The 17,877-nt window shown below is 39.5% G+C and overlaps 3 protein-coding genes across 3 annotated transcripts; 1 reads left to right on the top strand and 2 right to left on the bottom strand.

Annotated features, from left to right (window-relative positions):
- GCK72_016295 (uncharacterized protein) lies at positions 1 to 7,540 on the bottom strand (the record flags this gene model as incomplete). The annotated part of the gene is made up of 7 exons (XM_003098801.2): positions 1 to 132; positions 346 to 515; positions 566 to 669; positions 722 to 987; positions 1,204 to 1,360; positions 2,509 to 2,627; positions 7,436 to 7,540. 7 exons carry the CDS (start codon positions 7,538 to 7,540, stop codon positions 1 to 3), a joined length of 1,053 nt encoding a protein of 350 aa, XP_003098849.1.
- A 7,535-nt stretch (positions 7,541 to 15,075) lies between these two features.
- Positions 15,076 to 16,452, top strand: GCK72_016293 (uncharacterized protein; the record flags this gene model as incomplete). Its single annotated transcript, XM_003098856.2, has 3 exons — positions 15,076 to 15,144; positions 15,336 to 15,987; positions 16,388 to 16,452. The coding sequence occupies 3 exons, from the start codon at positions 15,076 to 15,078 to the stop codon at positions 16,450 to 16,452; spliced, it is 786 nt and encodes a 261-aa protein (XP_003098904.2).
- On the bottom strand, positions 15,428 to 16,248 carry GCK72_016294 (uncharacterized protein; the record flags this gene model as incomplete). The annotated part of the gene is made up of 2 exons (XM_053731432.1): positions 15,428 to 16,010; positions 16,235 to 16,248. The coding sequence occupies 2 exons, from the start codon at positions 16,246 to 16,248 to the stop codon at positions 15,428 to 15,430; spliced, it is 597 nt and encodes a 198-aa protein (XP_053586204.1).
- Positions 16,453 to 17,877: the final 1,425 nt, after the last annotated feature.

The following is a 17,877-nucleotide window of genomic DNA, read 5'->3' as shown; positions in this document are numbered from 1 at the left end:
TTAAGCATGAAATGCTGGAGTAGGTTGTGGTGGTGTCGGTTGTTGTTGGGATGCTTGTTTCTGGAGCCGGTTGCTGTTGGAGGAGAGGCGGAGCATCTGGAGTTGACGGATGGCTGCGGCTGCGTTGTAGGCCTGGAAATGGGGGAAAGGTTACTGTAGGTATAGTTGAAATGAACTTTTTTCCCTTGTGAAATTTTGAACCCGTCAAGACCTTAGATTTATTCTGACCGCCGTAAATCTTTAAGGAAGCACACTAACATTTACTAAAACCAATTATTTTTAGTAAGAGTTTGCAACGTTTGAAAATTTGCACAGCACTCTTGAAATTAAGAAAAAAAACCCCACCTTCTTCCAGTTCCTCTTTGCCAAACTCTTCTTGAGGTGCACGGCGACAGTTCCGTGAATGTCATGAGTGTACGCGGTGTTTCCACTGATCCATGGATGAGCCAACGCGGCTTGGCACGTGAATCGCATCTCCGGATCGCAGCACATCAAGTGCGAGATGAAGTCCTTGGCTGGAACCGATTATGTACATAAATGCGACTCTATAGCACATAATAATTACCTGAATCCGAAATTTGATCCCAGTATGGTGCGTCGAACTCATATTCTCCTTTGATGATTTGGGCGAAGAGGTTAGCATCGCTCTCGTCGTAGAATGGTGGGTATCTGGAAGGTATACGGTTTCCAAACCCCGGAACCGTTATCAATCTACACTCACCCGCACAACAGAATATAGGCGATGACTCCAATCGACCAAACATCGACAGCTTTTCCGTATGGCTTCTGTTGAAGAACTTCTGGTGCCACGTAGCCGGGCGTTCCGCACGCCGTCGCCATCACTCCCGAGTCTTCGGTTTTTGAGAGACCAAAGTCGGAGATCATGATTTTCGAGTCATCGTCTTGGTTGTAGTAGAGCAGGTTTTCAGGTTTCAGATCTCGGTGCACGACGCCGTTGTCGTGCATGAAGGCGACTGCTTCAAGAACCTGAAAATGAACATTTGGGTTAGGCTTGGCTTAAACTTAACATATTAGGCTAAACCTCTTAGGCGTAACCTCTTTTGCAGAACCTCTTAGGTTTAACCATTCAAGCCTAAGTTTGACAAACTAGTTGCTTAGGCTTAAACAAACCCAACAGATTTCAACAATAGCCTAGTTTTCCAAATTGGTGGCCTAACCATTAAATACTAAATCAAGAATTACCTGTCTTATCAAATTCGATGCGTCCTGTTCTGTATACGACCCCTTTGCCACAATCCTGTCAAACAACTCTCCACCGGTGACCAATTCCATAACTAGATAGACAAACTGCTTCTCGTCATACGTGTCAAATAGTTGCACTATATTGTTGTGTCGGAGTCTGGAAAATCTTCAGTGAATATTAGTAATATTGAACTTAAAAGTGGAATAAGTTTGGTGGATATGTATCTCAAAACTCAAAAAGTAAGCAACTACAAAAATGTAGTCCATAACAAGATCTATAGAATCAATAAAATCAAATTTTTTTGACAAATCCTAACAACGTGACAGGCCTTCAAAGTTGATGTCCTACAAATTTAGTTCTAACCTTCCAACCCATAAATTTGTCCCCCGCCATTCTAATATGGTACGCTTTCCTAAAAATCTCAATCTCCCTTCTCCATTCATTCCTCATGACATCATCCAGGCACATCACCCAATTGACTTGAAAACGGATACTTTTTTGGCGGAGAGAGACAAAAATAGGCGAGCTCACTGAGCACTTATACTAAATCTAGAGGACTCTTTTTTGTCTGTGTCTGGCGTCTCTCTGAGAGTTATACGAACTCATGGTGAAAGGAAAAAAATGAGAAAAAGGGATAGGTTGACTTGAAGAAGCCTGAGGCTAAGTGACCTAGTTGGTCAAGGAATTGATTTGCACGGAGATGAGAGCCGTTTTCCAAACTTTTCCTTAGGATTTTGATAAGAAAAAAACCTTGTTTCAATTTTCTAGGATTTCAGGTTTTTGGCATAAACTAGATTAATTGTAAGCACTTCCGGGTTTAGGCTTGGTCAATCTTTATCTATTTTCATTTTCTAAACATTTTGTCTTTTCAAGTTAATTTTTGTTCCTGTATTTAGGTCTAACAGGATTTTGGTCTAGCCTAGGCCCCAGACACGGCTGCAATCCTGCAATCCTGCAATCCGGCTGTAATCCCCTAGAATAGAGAAAAGTAGTAAAGAACAAAAATTTGTGATTTTACCTTGGTTAGATTAAAATAAACCTTTGATTAAATCTATTTTAAGTAAAATACAGGATAGTACTATTTTTGGTTTCCAGTGTTTTTACCATAGCAAGAAATTCGGACTTTCATAGTTTCCAGAATTGCAAGTTTCTTGTTATAAAATAGGAACGGTTTTTAATCATCCCGTTTTTGTTATTTTAGTTATTTTATTTATTAGTTATATAGTTTATTAGTTTATTAGTTTTTCATTAGTACAGTTATTTTGTTACTCCAAACTAAAGTTTCAAACTCTATATAAACTCACTTCCTCAGCACTTTGATCTCATTCTCCAATGATTCCTCTTTCCCTTTTAACGCCTTCTTATCGATACACTTAACTGCATACATTTGACCCGCTTCGCTTTTCGATTCCGCTAGGAATACCTGCAAGAAAATTATTTATTTTTTAACTTTCTATTTCCAAGAGTTCCCCATTTGTTTCTATTTTCTGTGTGACCCCTAGCAGCTGTCCGTCCCCCTCTTCAAATGCTTCAAATGATTTCTTCCGGACATCAGAAATCCCCTCTTCTCAGTGCGGAGGCCATTATCTCAGACGGCGCTGACCGAGTTGTCTCACGCTCTTAGGCTCATACACACGTGTGTGTGTGCTAGACTTGAATACATACATGTGATGATCATGAGTTCAATTGAATCAGAGGAGAGAAGTCAAATATGGAAAAGATGTGGAAAAAAGACAAAGAACCTCCTGATGAAAATGAAATCCTGAAGGAGGAGGAAAATGAAATCATGAGGAGAAACATCTAGAAAAACTGAAAATTTTGACAGAGTGAAACCTAAATGGAGATTAGAACCCTATGCACACTGGAATCTGTGAAAAACCGAATGTCAACCTTGTCAAAACATTTGATGATCAGAATTTCGGACCTTGTGGCCGCTACGAAGATTACAATTATGGCAAAAAGGTCGGAAACTAGGGAAGACTGAAATCCAGCAATGTCTGAGATACTAGAGAAGCTGAAACGGTGGGACCGTACACTGAAATTCAGGATAAACTAAAGTCATGGTATGAAACAGAAAAAGTAATTTTTAAAAATCTTCAAGAAATATTAACACGTCACGTTTTTATAACTGCACTCTACCGAAATACCTTTGAAAAATGTCTCGTTTTCTCTGAAGCTCTCAGTTTTGCACACAATTTCCCCTAACTCTTCCAACCAAGCCCAAATTCAGCACCCAATCCCCATTTCTGTCCATTCAAAAACTCATCTAAACCCTTTTTTCTCCTTCTGACGTACACCCATCCGATCCACTTTCTTATGCAACAATAATGTGAAGTCTCTCCGTTTTTTCTTCTTCTTTCTTCTTCATTTCCAATTTTCCAGAAACGGAGACCGCAGGTCAATTCGAAAAAGGCTCCCCCTAGAGGCAGTTTTTTCAATTAACCGACCGGAGAGAAACGGATTTGTTGAAGAAAAAAGGGGGGATATCATCAAGAAGAAGAAGAAAAAAGAAGAAAAAGGGGAAAGCACCAGAGATTGGTTTGGGTACTCGGGTAGTAGTTGGTGATGAAGGAATGGAGAAAATTTGTGAATTTTTCATGCGATTTTTTAGAGTTTTCATGGATCAAGTAGGACTAGTTGAGTACGATGTGGGAGATCAAAAACTAGTAAGAAGAATATCTAAGATTCCGTCATTATTCCAGGCCTAGGGAAACATCGATTTTCTTACATAACGAAATCGCGTGGAGCAAGTTTTTGGGCTCCAGAGCAGGAATGGGCAAAATATTATGTTACTATCATATTCAGAATGATGGTCGAAACTACCTATGAGCCAATTTTCAGCAAATTCTAAAACATTTTCTAAAAGTAGATTGCTCATTTCCGACCCCGTCTCTGGAGCTACAGTTTTGTAGTTGATAACTTTCTACAAATAGAAGTTACCGTTTTTAAAACACTGTAATTCTCTTTTGGTTACAGATGCCGGAGTTCCAAGGTGGGTATCTCAAAAGTGGGCTGAGCTATACAGAAGATGTCACTTACAGAAGTGAAGATCTAAAGTTGAAGAATTGAAAATGACTGGCCGAACGCTTGACGGACAGTTTTTTCCCTGGATACCTGGTATTTGAGAAAAGATCTAGGTCAAAGTTCGCAATGTCCCCTGAACCTTCAGAATAGGCCATCCCCAGTTCTTTGGCTTCCAGACTCCTCCGCTGGAACCTAATCTCCCAACTCATTCCTCTCCTCTCAACAAACCCATTTTTTTCCAATTTTCCTTGCCTCGTTGTGTCCCCATATACTATCTAATTATCTTCTTCTTTCTCCTCTCCCCCCACTTTTCCTATGTGTGTGCCCAATCAAGCTTGCTCTTGTTGTTGCCTTCTTTTTTTTTTCCATTTTTTGCTCTCTATCCATTCCTCCTGTCATTCATATAACACGCAACGCTTCTTCTTTATGATCTACTTTGAGAGAGAAACAGAACAATTAAATTATTATATGTTGCTTTTTAGCTTAGCTCCCCGTCAACAAGAGTAAGCTTAACAAGGCTGATGATGATGATGTCATGATGAAAATGACAAGTGGAATGGGGCGATGAAGAGAAAAGACAACAGAACCCCACTCACACACACGTTTATATGTTTTTTTCAGAAGACGTCATTCTTCTGTGACGGAGGGGAAAAGAAACTTGCACCTGGTGGTATTTATGGGTGAAGCTGGAAATAGCCATGGCTGGGGTGCCTGGGACGCGTTTTACATTAAAGGACTTGCACCTTCTTTTTTTTTTAGAAAAGCTGGGGTTTTCGTAAGACAGCTTATAGAAGTAACTAGGAGGCTCAAATACTTTGGGTTTAGCCTAAGCATATCAATATTTGAGAAATTCAAAATTTTGGTGTTTCTTCTGATAAAACGTTCTCTGAAAAAAAGGTCTAGACTAGTCAACAAAACTATTTTCTTTTTTTGTCTAGCTAGTCACCTTTCTTTGCAAAAATAGACAAAATGTTCTTCTCTACAAACTTTTTGTAAACTGAGCCCCTTATAGAGTTGTGTGTCTCAATTTCAGAGAGTCGTCGCTCTGATATCGGGACCCCCGAGGGTCCGTGTCCTCTCTTTCCGGAAGAAGGGCTCAAAGAGAGAGAGAGAGCAGCATGGCTGGGCTCGGGAGGGATTAAACGAGAAAATCGGGAAGGATGAGCCACCAGTGTCCCCTCTCTCCCCCCCAAAGCCACGTTTTGTGTATGTATGTGTGGAGAGCCCCCAGACACAACCGGATATATTCAATATATATATATAAATGTGTGTGTGGAGTGGAGTGGACTTGGCAGAAGGATGAGACATCTCTCTCTCTCTCCCCTCACAGCTAGATGCAAGTATGTTACACCTTGGTGAACACCAGCGGGTGGTGTCACAACTCACAACATAGACTAGTAATAGAATAACACGAAAAACGGGGGAAATTTGATTTGGGGGACACTGAAGCGGGCGGACACTGCTATTTTTGTTCGGGGAACAGGCTAGAACACAGTTTTTGAGTTTTTAGACTTATCTGAGTTTTATTCCAGGTTAGACAGTATTTGGGATTGAGCAGCTTCTTGAGCTCAGGCTCTTTCCTGCTGTAGGATAAGGATTTAGCGTAAAAATCTTCTAGGCTTAGGCTTAACTGCCATTAATGCTAGACACTAAGTTTAGGCTTGAATGAATTTTTAGGTTTTAAGACTTTAGACTTAATCATCAAAGCTTTTAATCTTAGGCTTAACTGAAACTGATTCTTGACAGGCTTAGAAGAAGTTTTAGGTCGTTAGGCTTTATAATCAAAACTTTTATGCTTAGGTTTAGTAAAAAGTTTATTTTAGCTTTGACAAGGGGGGCCTATGCTTAAGAAAATTTTGGAGCTTAGGCATCAGCAATCTTTTATGGTTAAGCCAATCTCAGATAGCTCCAACTTCTTCCAAACACCACAAAATGTACAAGAAAAACGTCTCAATTTACAAATTCCTCCTTTTCTCCACCATGGGTCTTTTTAGTCACCATCTAAAAACTAAAAAAAATCTCCTGCGACGTCACAAACAGAAGACGTCGTCGAAATCTGAAGGGCGGAGAGGATTAATTGAGATTAGTCGATGATTTTTTTGTCAGGATGACTGGGGGATATTGAGGTGTTCAGTCAGTGGTGGTGTGATGACACAGGAAATTATGCGGAAGGAAGAGAGTGATAAGGAGGATTAGAGGAAAGATTTGGACAGTTTCTGGACAAGAGGGGTGTCTGCATGATATTGAAGGTCTGGAAGGTGATTGGGATCTTCGGTTTTTAAGGATTTTAGAACTTGAATTAGGAGAGATTGGAATCCAAAATTCTTAAACCTTGAAAATGTAGAAAATCTTAGAAAGATAGAATTTGAGGCTTGAAGCGTCCTAGAAACAGAACAATTAAGAATTCGGTTGGCGAATTTTATCGATTTTGGTTTTCAAAGGCAAACAATTTTAAGGATTTTAGTTTTTTAAAGTTTGAGACTTATTGTTTTTCGGTTCAACATTTCCATTCTAAAATTGCAAATTTTTCTATACGGGGGTTGGAAAATTTCAGAATCCCAACAAAAGAAAAATCCATAAATTTCCTAAAGAAGGGTACACGAACTCAGCTAAAGGCAACTGTAGAGATTTGTCTATCTGTGTGTCGAGAAATCCGGATGTCCGAATGCCCAATGTTCTTTTCTAACAATAACATAATTTTTATGTCATGTCAACAGAGAAAAACAAAAAGGAAAAGTCAACAAGGAAAAAAAGTTATGAGAAATTTTTTCAGCTGACCGACCCTTTTAGATTTCCATGGAAATAAGGGGAACACAGAAAATGGAACATTTTTTGACAAGAGATATATCTTATATACATATGTAAATACCTTTTCAGAGTACAAGGAATTTCACAACTTTGCAAAATCGGATTTTTATTTCGAATTTCCAGTAAAATCGGGCCCTTCAGTTGATTTTTTTGTTTAAAAAAACACATGTTAAAAAGTGTATTCATGTAAAAGTTGAGCAATTTCACATAAGTTTGGTCGAAAACTCTTATTGAAAGGAGTCAGAAACTGTTTTGGCTCAAAGAACCCAATTTTTGCAAATTTCTGTACAAAAATGAGGTTTCCTGATATTTTATACCTCAAAATCGCGATTTTCAACCGGTTTTTTCCATAAAAACCTTAAAAACAGCTGTTTTCCCCAAAAATGGCAAAGCACTCACCTTCGAAAACGCTCCAGTCCCCAACACATCTCGAAAATCGTACTTCTCTCGGATAGTGGCGTTGGGTGCCGGCGTAGCACCATCCCGTCGTTTGAATAGGGGCATTTTCTGGTTTTTTGTGCTCCGGGAGCAGTCGGTTGTTGGGGGGGACAACGAAAAGGGGACAACGGGAAAGGGACGACGACAAAAAAAACACTAAGAGCTCACTTCTTCTTCTTCTTTCGGTTGGGAAGGCGAGGAGCCGAGAGGGAAAAAGAAGAAAAAAGAAGGAAAAAGAAAGAAGAGAGAAGGGATCAAGAGTATTAGAGAAATAGAGAGCAAGAAGTGGGCGTGGCCTAGTTCTCCCGCCTTTTTCTCTTTTTCTCTCCGTCCGATTGCAATTACTCGCTGCTCCTGCTTCTGCCTCTGAATTCTGAATTTTTCTTTTTTTCCCCTTTAGTAAAGTTACCAATTATAATAAGGCCGTTCTTCACTAACTTTTTCTTTTTTACATTTTTTTTTCAAAAAAAAAAAGAGACAAAAATGAAAAAGAATAAGAAAAAACCAGCTGATTCAATGAATCGGAGATCAACTTCTCTTTTTGGAGACATACGAATTTAGAATATAGGAGAGAGAAGACGTACTTGAATGCACTTGACGTTTTGTTGTGGTGGTGTGGTGGGAGACGCAGAAAAAAGGGCTTCTAGAGATGTCTGGGTTTGATTGGGATGGTGAGTGATATTTCGAAGGCTGTGTGGGAAGTAGTGTCTGGAAAGTTGGACGGGATAATTGGAAAGATGGTTTAGACGATTGTTATCCACGTTTGCTACACAATTCTAAAAATTTTCCGTGCGGTCGTGTAGTCCTTTCGGACAAAATATTATTTTTCCATTCCTCGTTTCCCCGCATTTTCCAAGAAATTTTCGTGTTTTTTTTCAATTTATATCGCAAAAAAGGTACGAAGCGAGGAATTGAGAAATATTTTTGTCCGAAAGGACTGCACGGCTGAGACATGCACGAGTAAAACTGAGTAAGCCTTAAATTTGGACACAAAAAGAAAGGGAAACAGATGACTACACTAAAAATTCCGGATAAGAATAAGATGACAGAACCAAAAACTCTAGATTCCTTGAAATGATGTCATTCAATGTAAGAAAAAATTGTAAATACAAAGTTCGAGGCAATACAAATTCATGTTCAACTGATTATAATTAAGGTATTTTCGGTTCAATATTTTGTCGGTTTAGTGTAAATCATCAAAACCATATTTTCAGATTCAGAGTTATTAAAAAATGCAAACTACGGTAGAACACGTAGGAGACTGATCAGAATCAACCGACTTCAACACCACTCGATCCTGAGCCGATAATAATCAAAAAACGAAAAGGAAAAGCGTGCAAATCACAATTTGGTAGTGAAAGCATCATTCTCAAGGCTGTCAAAAAGTCTATGGGGAAATTTTATATTGGAGTTCACAGCCATGGAAAATTTTAGCTTCTACAAGCTGCCTTGTAGAGGTCCAAAAGATTAGTCAATGTGTTAAGCCCATTCATTGTTAGTCAATCCGCGGACTCGACTGGCCGTACGACAGACTTGATCGTCCCATAACTATATCTCAGCACATCTTCATTCCTCCAATTCTCTCATATCTCTGTTAATTCTGATTCTTGATTCCCATTTCCCCACATCTACCGTAACCGTCTCTCACTCTCACTCACCTACCCATTAAGTTCCCACGAGTACAACAACCCTCAACGACCGATCATGTGGCCTTCTACACGTAAACAAAACATATATATATCATGACTTTCTCACCGCGATTCAAGGGGACTTAATCATAATGCTCTCTGTCTCTGGAGACACAAAAATTATATAGGCTGCTCGAATTCTCACATAATTTGGATGATGATGTAATTTGGGAAATACATTTTTTTGGGAAAAAAATATGGAGGTAGGGGACTGGTTTAGTAAGCTAGGTGAAAACTTTGCGAACCTGTCCAAAAACGCGCCATAGACACCCCAGATCATTCAATTTTTTTCATTTAAAAAACAGACACCCCAGTCAGATTTCTGATCATCCATTAGACCAAAACATATGCTCTCTCCTTGATAAATTATTTGCAGACACGCGTCTCGAGCGCCCCAGTTAAAACACTTTCGATGATTAGCTTGGTGTTAATCTATCAAAAGAAAACAAAAACTGAATCCGATTACAGTAAGCGAGATTTACGGATTTTTCGGAAGTAGATTTAGAGTTATATAGATACATAAGTATGAATATGTATGGTTGAGAAGCTTAAGTTTTTGAGCTGAGAATTCACAAATGTCTCAAATTTTTATGAAAACGATTATATATCTTTCAGCCGAGCAAAATACCAAAAAAGCACATGTAATTAAAATGAAATGCCATATTTTTTGCTGTCTTGTCTATGTCTATCAGCTGGAAAAATTGCGGAGAAAACAAATATGACAATTTTCAATTCTACAGAGCTTTTTTGTCAGGGACTTGAATACTCAAGGGGAGAACAGAATTTAAAAAAAGAGAGAGAGAAACATTTTCCAGAAACCACACTGTGTCGGGTAACAAGAGCGTCTGAGTGTCTTGCTCCAAATAGATCAGACTAGACAGTCATCAAAAAGTGGACAAGTCTCAAAAATTGGAAATTTTTTAACAGTATCAGAAGTCTACCCTTCTGAAACTAGAAACGCTGGCTACAAAAGTGAAGACTTACAAAAGTGAACTACAAAAGTGAAGATTTTCAAATTTCTTCTACCTATTCAAGGCAAATAACAACAAGATGATCATGACGGTCTTTCAAAAAAAAAACTGGCTTTGTAAGTTTGACCTCCTTGGAAAGGGTGATCAAGACGGGCTTTGGATCATTTTCTCATATTTTCAGTGACCCGCATCATTCGAGCTTTCAACGTTACCAAAAGGTTGTCGACTGTAAAAATGTAGCGTTCTTTTTCATACTTGCAAACCGGGCCAGCTCGTATCTCGCATAAAACGCAATCTTGTGAACTGAAAATATACCAAAATGGAGATCGCGGTGAGTTCTATGTCTTTGATGCAATGCGGACCGGATGGCGGATCGTTAATGTGCCGCAGGCTGGGAAAAGGTGCCAAAAACCGCGAAAATTGTCAAATAAGTTATTTTAGCGCGACCCGCAACACATGAACAAGCCGCCATCCGGCCCGTGACATAGAGCTCGTCGAGATCTACATTTTGGTATATTTTTCAAATCACTAGATTACGTTTTAAGCAAAATACGCGCTGGCCCGTGTCGGCCCGTTTTGGCCCGGTTTGCAAGTGTGTTCTTTTTTACAGAACAAATATAAACTTGAGAGAATTGACAGTTGTGAGACCCCATTATTTCAAATTGCTCATGTTCAAGTGATTCTTTCATAGATTTCAGTTACCAGAAAGTTATAAGATGCAACATTTCGGCGTCCCTAACCTTATTACCTCTTTGAATTTGTAAAAATCGATTTTTCCTCCTCCAAGTTTTGTCAGTTTTTACTGTTTATTGTATATTTTTAAACTCTAGACGTTTCTGTCTTCTACTCCCAGTCTTTCCGAACTCTGATCCATCTACTCCTACAAAAAACCCGCCCAATGCACTCTTACAATATCTGCCCTTTTTTCATTCAACTACATTATTACTCACTTCCGATGTACTCCATTCATTGATCACTCAGTCATTCTCTCATATCCAAAACCAATGCAACACACACCGCTATGCTAATTCTCCCCGCTTTCTCACCTCTCTTCTCCATCTCCGCTTCATCGTCTTATCCCCGTCGCCGTCGTCGCCTTCTTCGTTTTCTTGACGTCAAAGATTTTGAGTAGATTGGCATACACAAAGTACGCGCGGGCGCCTATCACACATATGTTATGTATATCAATTTGATTTATTATTTTTTCTCAGAGAGATAGATTGAGAGGTTCTTGGAAGGGGTTTTCAGTTTCGGAGGTATGCAGATATGCAAGGTATAATTGAAAAAATGGAGATTTTAAGGTCTGGGATGAGAAATTGAACACGGATTTCAAAAATTTAATCAGTATTTTAGCTGAAGGTCAGAGAAAGGACAAAGCGTTGAATATTAGTAAAACACTAGTGACTTAAGATTAAACCTTTATTTGTCGTATCTTCCGATATAAACCGTGACGCGCATGTTCCTCTTCGCCTCGCACTTGACACGCTCCCAAGGCACGCCAGATCTAAATCTCAGTGAATTCAACAAAAAACCCCAGTAAACTATCTTGAACTTGAAAACTTTAAAATTTTAAACGCTTAGGTAAGCGCTTCAAACTCTTTCAAATATTCAAGTGAAGTACTTGAAATCTGATCGGAAACCGAGTTTCAACAGAAAATCTGTCAAAACCTTATGAAAATTTAGTCAGGAGCTGGGTTGGAGGCGTTTCTGACTGTTTTTATGTTCGTCCAAATGTCATCTACCTTCCCACAGTAGTTCGAGGCGGAAGGTCCGTTTCATAGTTGCGTCGCGGTTTATATTGAAAGATACAGCAAATATAAGTAAAAATCCTTGGCACCGTGTAATCCGTTGTGTGATGGAGCGCGTTTCCGCGACATTACGCCGTTCACAGCTGTGCCTTCCGATGATCCCAGAATCTGTCTATCCACAAGTCTGCGTATCCCGATGTCTCACACATTTCTCATACCGTACTGTAGTAGCTTCATACATATGAATTTATGAATTCTGTCCCTCACACATGAACGTTCCTCTCCCTTCACCACAGCAAGAGATCAATAACCATAACGCCTTCCCTCCCTCGTCCTCTCGATCATCAATTTCCCTCTTCACACCAAGCTCCGCCCACTTCGCGAACCTAAAAAAAAGAGAGAACAACGAAAAGAATTGGAAACGCAATCAATCAAGATGGAGAAGCTAAGCAAAATAGAAGGATGAACGGAAATATATTTTAAAGGAGGAAAAAGAAGAAGAATTGGAATATGAAAAGATGGAAGAAGAGAACAATAACAATAATAGAAAGAAGAGACAAACACTCATTTATCATATTTGTGTTTGGGGTTTGGGCCTTTTTCTGTTATCTTTCATGGTTTTTGGGTTGGGAGGGATTTGCAGACAGGGAGCTCTCCTGAAATCGAAAATAGTATTTTCAAATGATATAAGACACTAACATCAAATTTGATTCCCCGTCACGGTGTCAGGATTTGTCAGGATTTTTGACTTTTATTGGTTCTATAGATCTAGTTACGGGCTACATTTTTGTAGTTGACTATTTTTTGATAGTTCAAAAAGCAAGACTGTCGAGCGCTTCATCAGTTACCAAAAAAGTGTCAACTAGGAAAACTTACAAGGAAAGGACTCCGAGTGACCGTGGAGTTTTATGACGTGACTTATACCATCGAAAAGCTGAGAAAACGCTGGTTCCAAATATATATCCAACGTTTGTCCATGAGGCCTGATTTTCAAGAAATAACAAGGTCAAAGTTTAAACCACTGACAAGTTATTACCTTAACGACGTCTGAAAAGTGGTGGCCTTCCCTAGTAAGATCTTTTTTTGGTATAGTGAGAAAACTTGAATTGATCTTCTCAATTGTGGAAAATGTATTGAACACACTTCATAAATACGCATTAGACACCACATATCACATTACTTACCAAGTTTTATTGAAAAGCTCAAAACGGTAAATGACTATGAAGCTTTACATGCTAGCAAGAAAAGTCTTTGGAGACGCGACTTTCAAACGATCTATAAATTCGAAAAGTTTGAGAGCTCATAACTCGGCTTGGAAACACATTTAGCCGGTTTTGATAACAGAAATGGACTCCACGTAGTCAAAAGTACCTATGTCCAAATGTATAGATTGTTTGAAAGCTGCGTTTCCAAAACTTATCTTGTAAGACATTTCAAATCCCAAATGCCAGATTTTTTAGTTTCAGTTCATTTATTTGAAAATGCAACTAAGTTTATCCACCGTACTCCTCGGTATCTGTGAATCATGCTTTGGATCTTCCATATCGGCTGAAAAAACTGAGAGTCTTACGTTTCTTGTTCCAGAACATGCCAAAGGGTCAACTATCCTCCTCTGCCTAACCAATCACCTCCATATTTATACACTTTCTTTTTCTTCCCAAATTATTACAAAGCTGCTGTTCCTTTCCCCAAATTCTTTCTTTTTCCCTCTCTTCAGAAACCAAAAAAAAAGAAAAAAACTTCTGCGAATGTTACAACTTTTAATAATAATAACTATCCAGACACCCTCTCCCCAATATGACTGGTGGTTACACTTCCTTGTTCTAGAAGAGGGCAATAAGACATGAAAACGGAAAGGGAGAAGTGCCAAGAGGTTACTGTCATCTCTTTTTTCTTTTTTCTTCTTCCTCCCCGTCATCTTCTTCTTCTCCACCGCCGCGCAAGAGAGATGCGCAACAAGGCGCGCGGTTCCGCGTCCGCGACCACACATACCTTCATATATAACAGTCATCCGGTCTCCAGAAGCCCCGCCCACATTCGAACATCCCCCTCCACCGCTCAAGTACATCTCAGGGGGAGAATGAAGACATTTCCATCTGAAACCTACCTATGTAACCCCTCGTGTTTCCTTTCGATTTTATTTGATTCCTTATGTATATATATATACATATATAAGCGGCTTATCTTATCTTTGTTATAAGCATATTATTATAGGGTATGGAGGATACACGAGAGAAGGCCTATAAGGCTGTCACCTACTCGGCAGTCACATTCTCCTTCCTTGCTATTCTTTCTGGTAAGATTTTTGTTATCAGAAGTCGAATAGTTCAGAAATGTCATTAATATAATTATTTTGGCACCTAAAGTAGGCCTAGTTGCCTACACAAATGTAATTTTACAGCGGACTTTTACAAAAGACGAGCCGAGTTGAAATTTTCGGTTACTACTGAAAAATTATTAGTTTGACGGCTTATAACTCGGTTCACATAAGCATTTGGCAAATTTTTCTTGTAGTTTTGGAATCAGCTGAGTCTAAAGTAGCTGGACTCGTTATGAACTTCTCTTGTTACACAACGAGATACCCAAGTTGAAGCTGAAATAGATGACTGAGCTCCAAAAAGGGCTCAGACCAAGTTTATGTCAATCTGAGCCAGTTATAAGCCGAGTTTTTAAATTTCAAGGCTTAATCTTGCATATAGTGAAAAATGTTGGTCTAAGTTCCAAAATTATGTTATTTCCATCGGATCTTGAGGGAAATTTCAAAAGTTCAGAGTTTTTCTTATATAATCCTTAAAAAATTGAAACTTTCCAAGTTTTTAAACCTCAAATCAGTTTTTTAACAGCAATTCTCAACATTTTTGAAAAACTTTAATTTTTAATCATCTAAAAAGTATACCACGGTGAAACCTAGGCCCCATAAAACGTTCTATACTTTAAACTATTTTTAGCAGAAATATTAAATTTTAAACAAAGTCCGGGTTGAATAATTACGGAACACTTACTTTGGACAACTTTTTGTTAAAATTGCAAATTTTAGCTTTTTCCAACATCATAATTATTTTTTCGCCAAAAACTATACAAATTTGATACATTCATCATTATTGGACATAATTAAATCCCGTTCCCCAAAAATGTGACTTTTTGACTTTCCCCTTACTCTCTAATTACTATTTATAATTACAGTATGTATCTCAATGCCAATTGTCTACAATTTTGTCGACTCCATCCACCAGCAAACGAAACGAGACATGACTTTCTGCAAAGTAAGTCCTCTTTCTTCATTCCTCACCTGCCGTTCCACCGGTATGACCGCTGGCGCTTGCGCAAGCTAACCGATAGGAACCGGTTCCCAACCATAACATTGACACGGCTAGAGAGGGGATTCTTAAGATTAAATGATTTAATAATTTAGTGTAATGATAATGATACCTATATCCCTTTTCCTTTTTTCCAGTCCACCGCCAGAGACATCATGTCTGAAATCAGTCACAAAAAACCGATTGCCGCCGCGATAGCTGGCAACCTCACCACAATTCGTAACAAGCGTCAAGCGGTCGGATGCGCCGGGTGCTGCAAACCAGGACACCCAGGACGTCCAGGTCTTCCAGGCCGTAACGGTAAACCAGGAGTTCCCGGAGCGCCAGGACGGCCAGGAACCCCTGGAAGACCTCCAATCGTTTGTGAGGAGCAAGACATCCCACCGTGCAATCCATGCCCACCTGGACCACCAGGACCACAAGGACCAACTGGAACCAGTGGACAACCAGGGCGACCAGGAAATCCAGGAAGACCGGGATCTCCAGGAACGCCAGGGCCTGTTGGACCAAACGGAGCGTCCGGAGATACGGGAGCTCCAGGAAACGACGGAGAGAAAGGAGAAGCAGGACGGCCTGCACAATCCACACCATCCACACCTGGAGAACCAGGAAATCCAGGAGATGCAGGAGCCACTGGAGCACCAGGAGACGATGGAGCACCTGGAAGAGACGGACAACCAGGACAATCCGGACCACCAGGACCACCTGGACCACCAGGAAATGTTGGACCAGCTGGACCAGCTGGAAAACCAGGACAACCAGGACTTCCAGGACCACAGGGAGAGAGAGGTATGTTGCTTGAGATAGTGGGTCTAAAATTAGGCAAGGAAATAAATAATTTTCAGATGTTTCTAGTAGTAATAATTAGGACTATTTGAGCATTTTTAGCAAAGTTACAGTATCCGTAGTTTTTCTGTGATTTGTTGACTTATTGACTTCAAAAAAGAAGCTATTTATGAAATGACACAGTAGCTAAACAACTATGTAAAATATAACATAATTTTGGTCAACACCGGTTTTAGAATTTCACACAAACTCTAGGAGTTTCATGTTTTAAAATCTGCAAAACATAGGAAAAAGACGTATAAATTCAACTGATAAATTTTTGATAGGGCTGATCCTTACTGAGATAAACGCTTTTAAAGACAGCAATCTAAAAAACCACTTAACCATCTCTCACTTTTTCCAGGAATCTGCCCCAAATATTGCGCTCTCGATGGAGGAGTTTTCTTCGAGGACGGAACCCGACGATAGACACCAAATGGTGCTTCCTCTTTCTACTTTTATTTTATTATTCGTCTCCTTCTTGCCACGTCACCAACAACACGAAGAGTCAAAAATGCAAATCTTCTCGTCTCGTCTCGTTTCTTTCCCCGTAAAACATCTGCGCCGCCGTTCAATCCGGGTTCGGGTGATAATATTTATCTATTACCTTTTTCTTTTGTCTGTCTGTGTGTCTGTACTATATTTTGCTTTTTTTGTGTGCCCATAAAACATCACATTCTGGTCAAATAATATTCTAGTCTTATTGTACTTTCATCAGGTTTTGAAAACGTCAAAGGTGCGCCAGATACCCAAAAAACTAGGAAACACTGACAGACAATGAGATAGCAGAGATATGATTTTTTTCAAGATTTCCAGGTTAAATGAGGTCAAAAAAGCGTCAAAGGCACCAGACTGTTTTGACCATTTTCTTCAGTTTTTGCACCAAAATTGGCTTGGTAAGCCCCTAGCTCTCTCTATTTTACCAAAAAATGACTACTAAGACTCCTTCCATGGCTCTTTTAAGTCAAACCATCAATCATTGTGTCCGGTTGACACACACTCTACGAATAAGGCAAGACAAATTTCTTTTTTTCTGGATTCATTTTTTTTTGGAGGGGAAGAAGAAGGACACTTTCTTGCTTTCCTTTTTCGTGTTCTTGGGATTCTGAAATATGAGGATTTTGGATGCAATTGAAAGTGTAATTATTGTGGGAAATGGGAAGTGGGGAATTTGAGTAAAGTATTTGGAATCAGCAAGCTAAGTTTGTGGCCTAGAAACCCAAATTTTGAAAAACTTAGGCCATGTTTAGACTCCTTAGAACCTTCTTCAAAATTACATATTGTGGGAGATTGGCAGATTCGAAAGCTCCAGGAAAAGACGATCATCTACATCTGGAGAGCCAGGAAATGCAGGTGATAGACACTAGAGCACCACGAGGAGACCGGCGACTAGGAAATGTTAAACCAGCCGGTCACTTTCTACTGAAAACTGAAAGTACTTCAACTGTGTATTCATTGGTATGTATGGTTTCGTAAAAAGTTCATATTCGACCAATAAAGTACCCAGGACTCACTGCTTTCATGATTACCCCCGTCCCCCCCACAAAACCCATCCCTAATTTACATACACCCAAAAGGGGGCCTCCCCCAATTTTCTTCGACCTAGTCTTTCCCTCACCCGTTGATTTCGTTTCATTCCCCTAGCTTTCTCTCTCTTTCTCTCTCCAAATTCTCTCTAAACTCTCCACTATTCCCCCCTTTTGGTGCATTTTGGATGGGGGTCCCCTCTCTGTCTTCAGCCGTCTGCTACTACGACTACTAAAGGGTATAACATTTCGACTTTACGGGATTATACGCTCTTCTCTCTTTTTCGGCGGATGGTCATCTTCTTATATTTCACTGCATGGATTTGAG

The sequence above is a fragment of the Caenorhabditis remanei genome, chromosome IV, assembly GCF_010183535.1.
Source record: "Caenorhabditis remanei strain PX506 chromosome IV, whole genome shotgun sequence".
In the NCBI taxonomy this organism is placed as follows: domain Eukaryota; kingdom Metazoa; phylum Nematoda; class Chromadorea; order Rhabditida; family Rhabditidae; genus Caenorhabditis; species Caenorhabditis remanei.
Note: the sequence above shows the minus strand (reverse complement) of the source record. Positions and strands in the feature narration are given on the sequence as shown.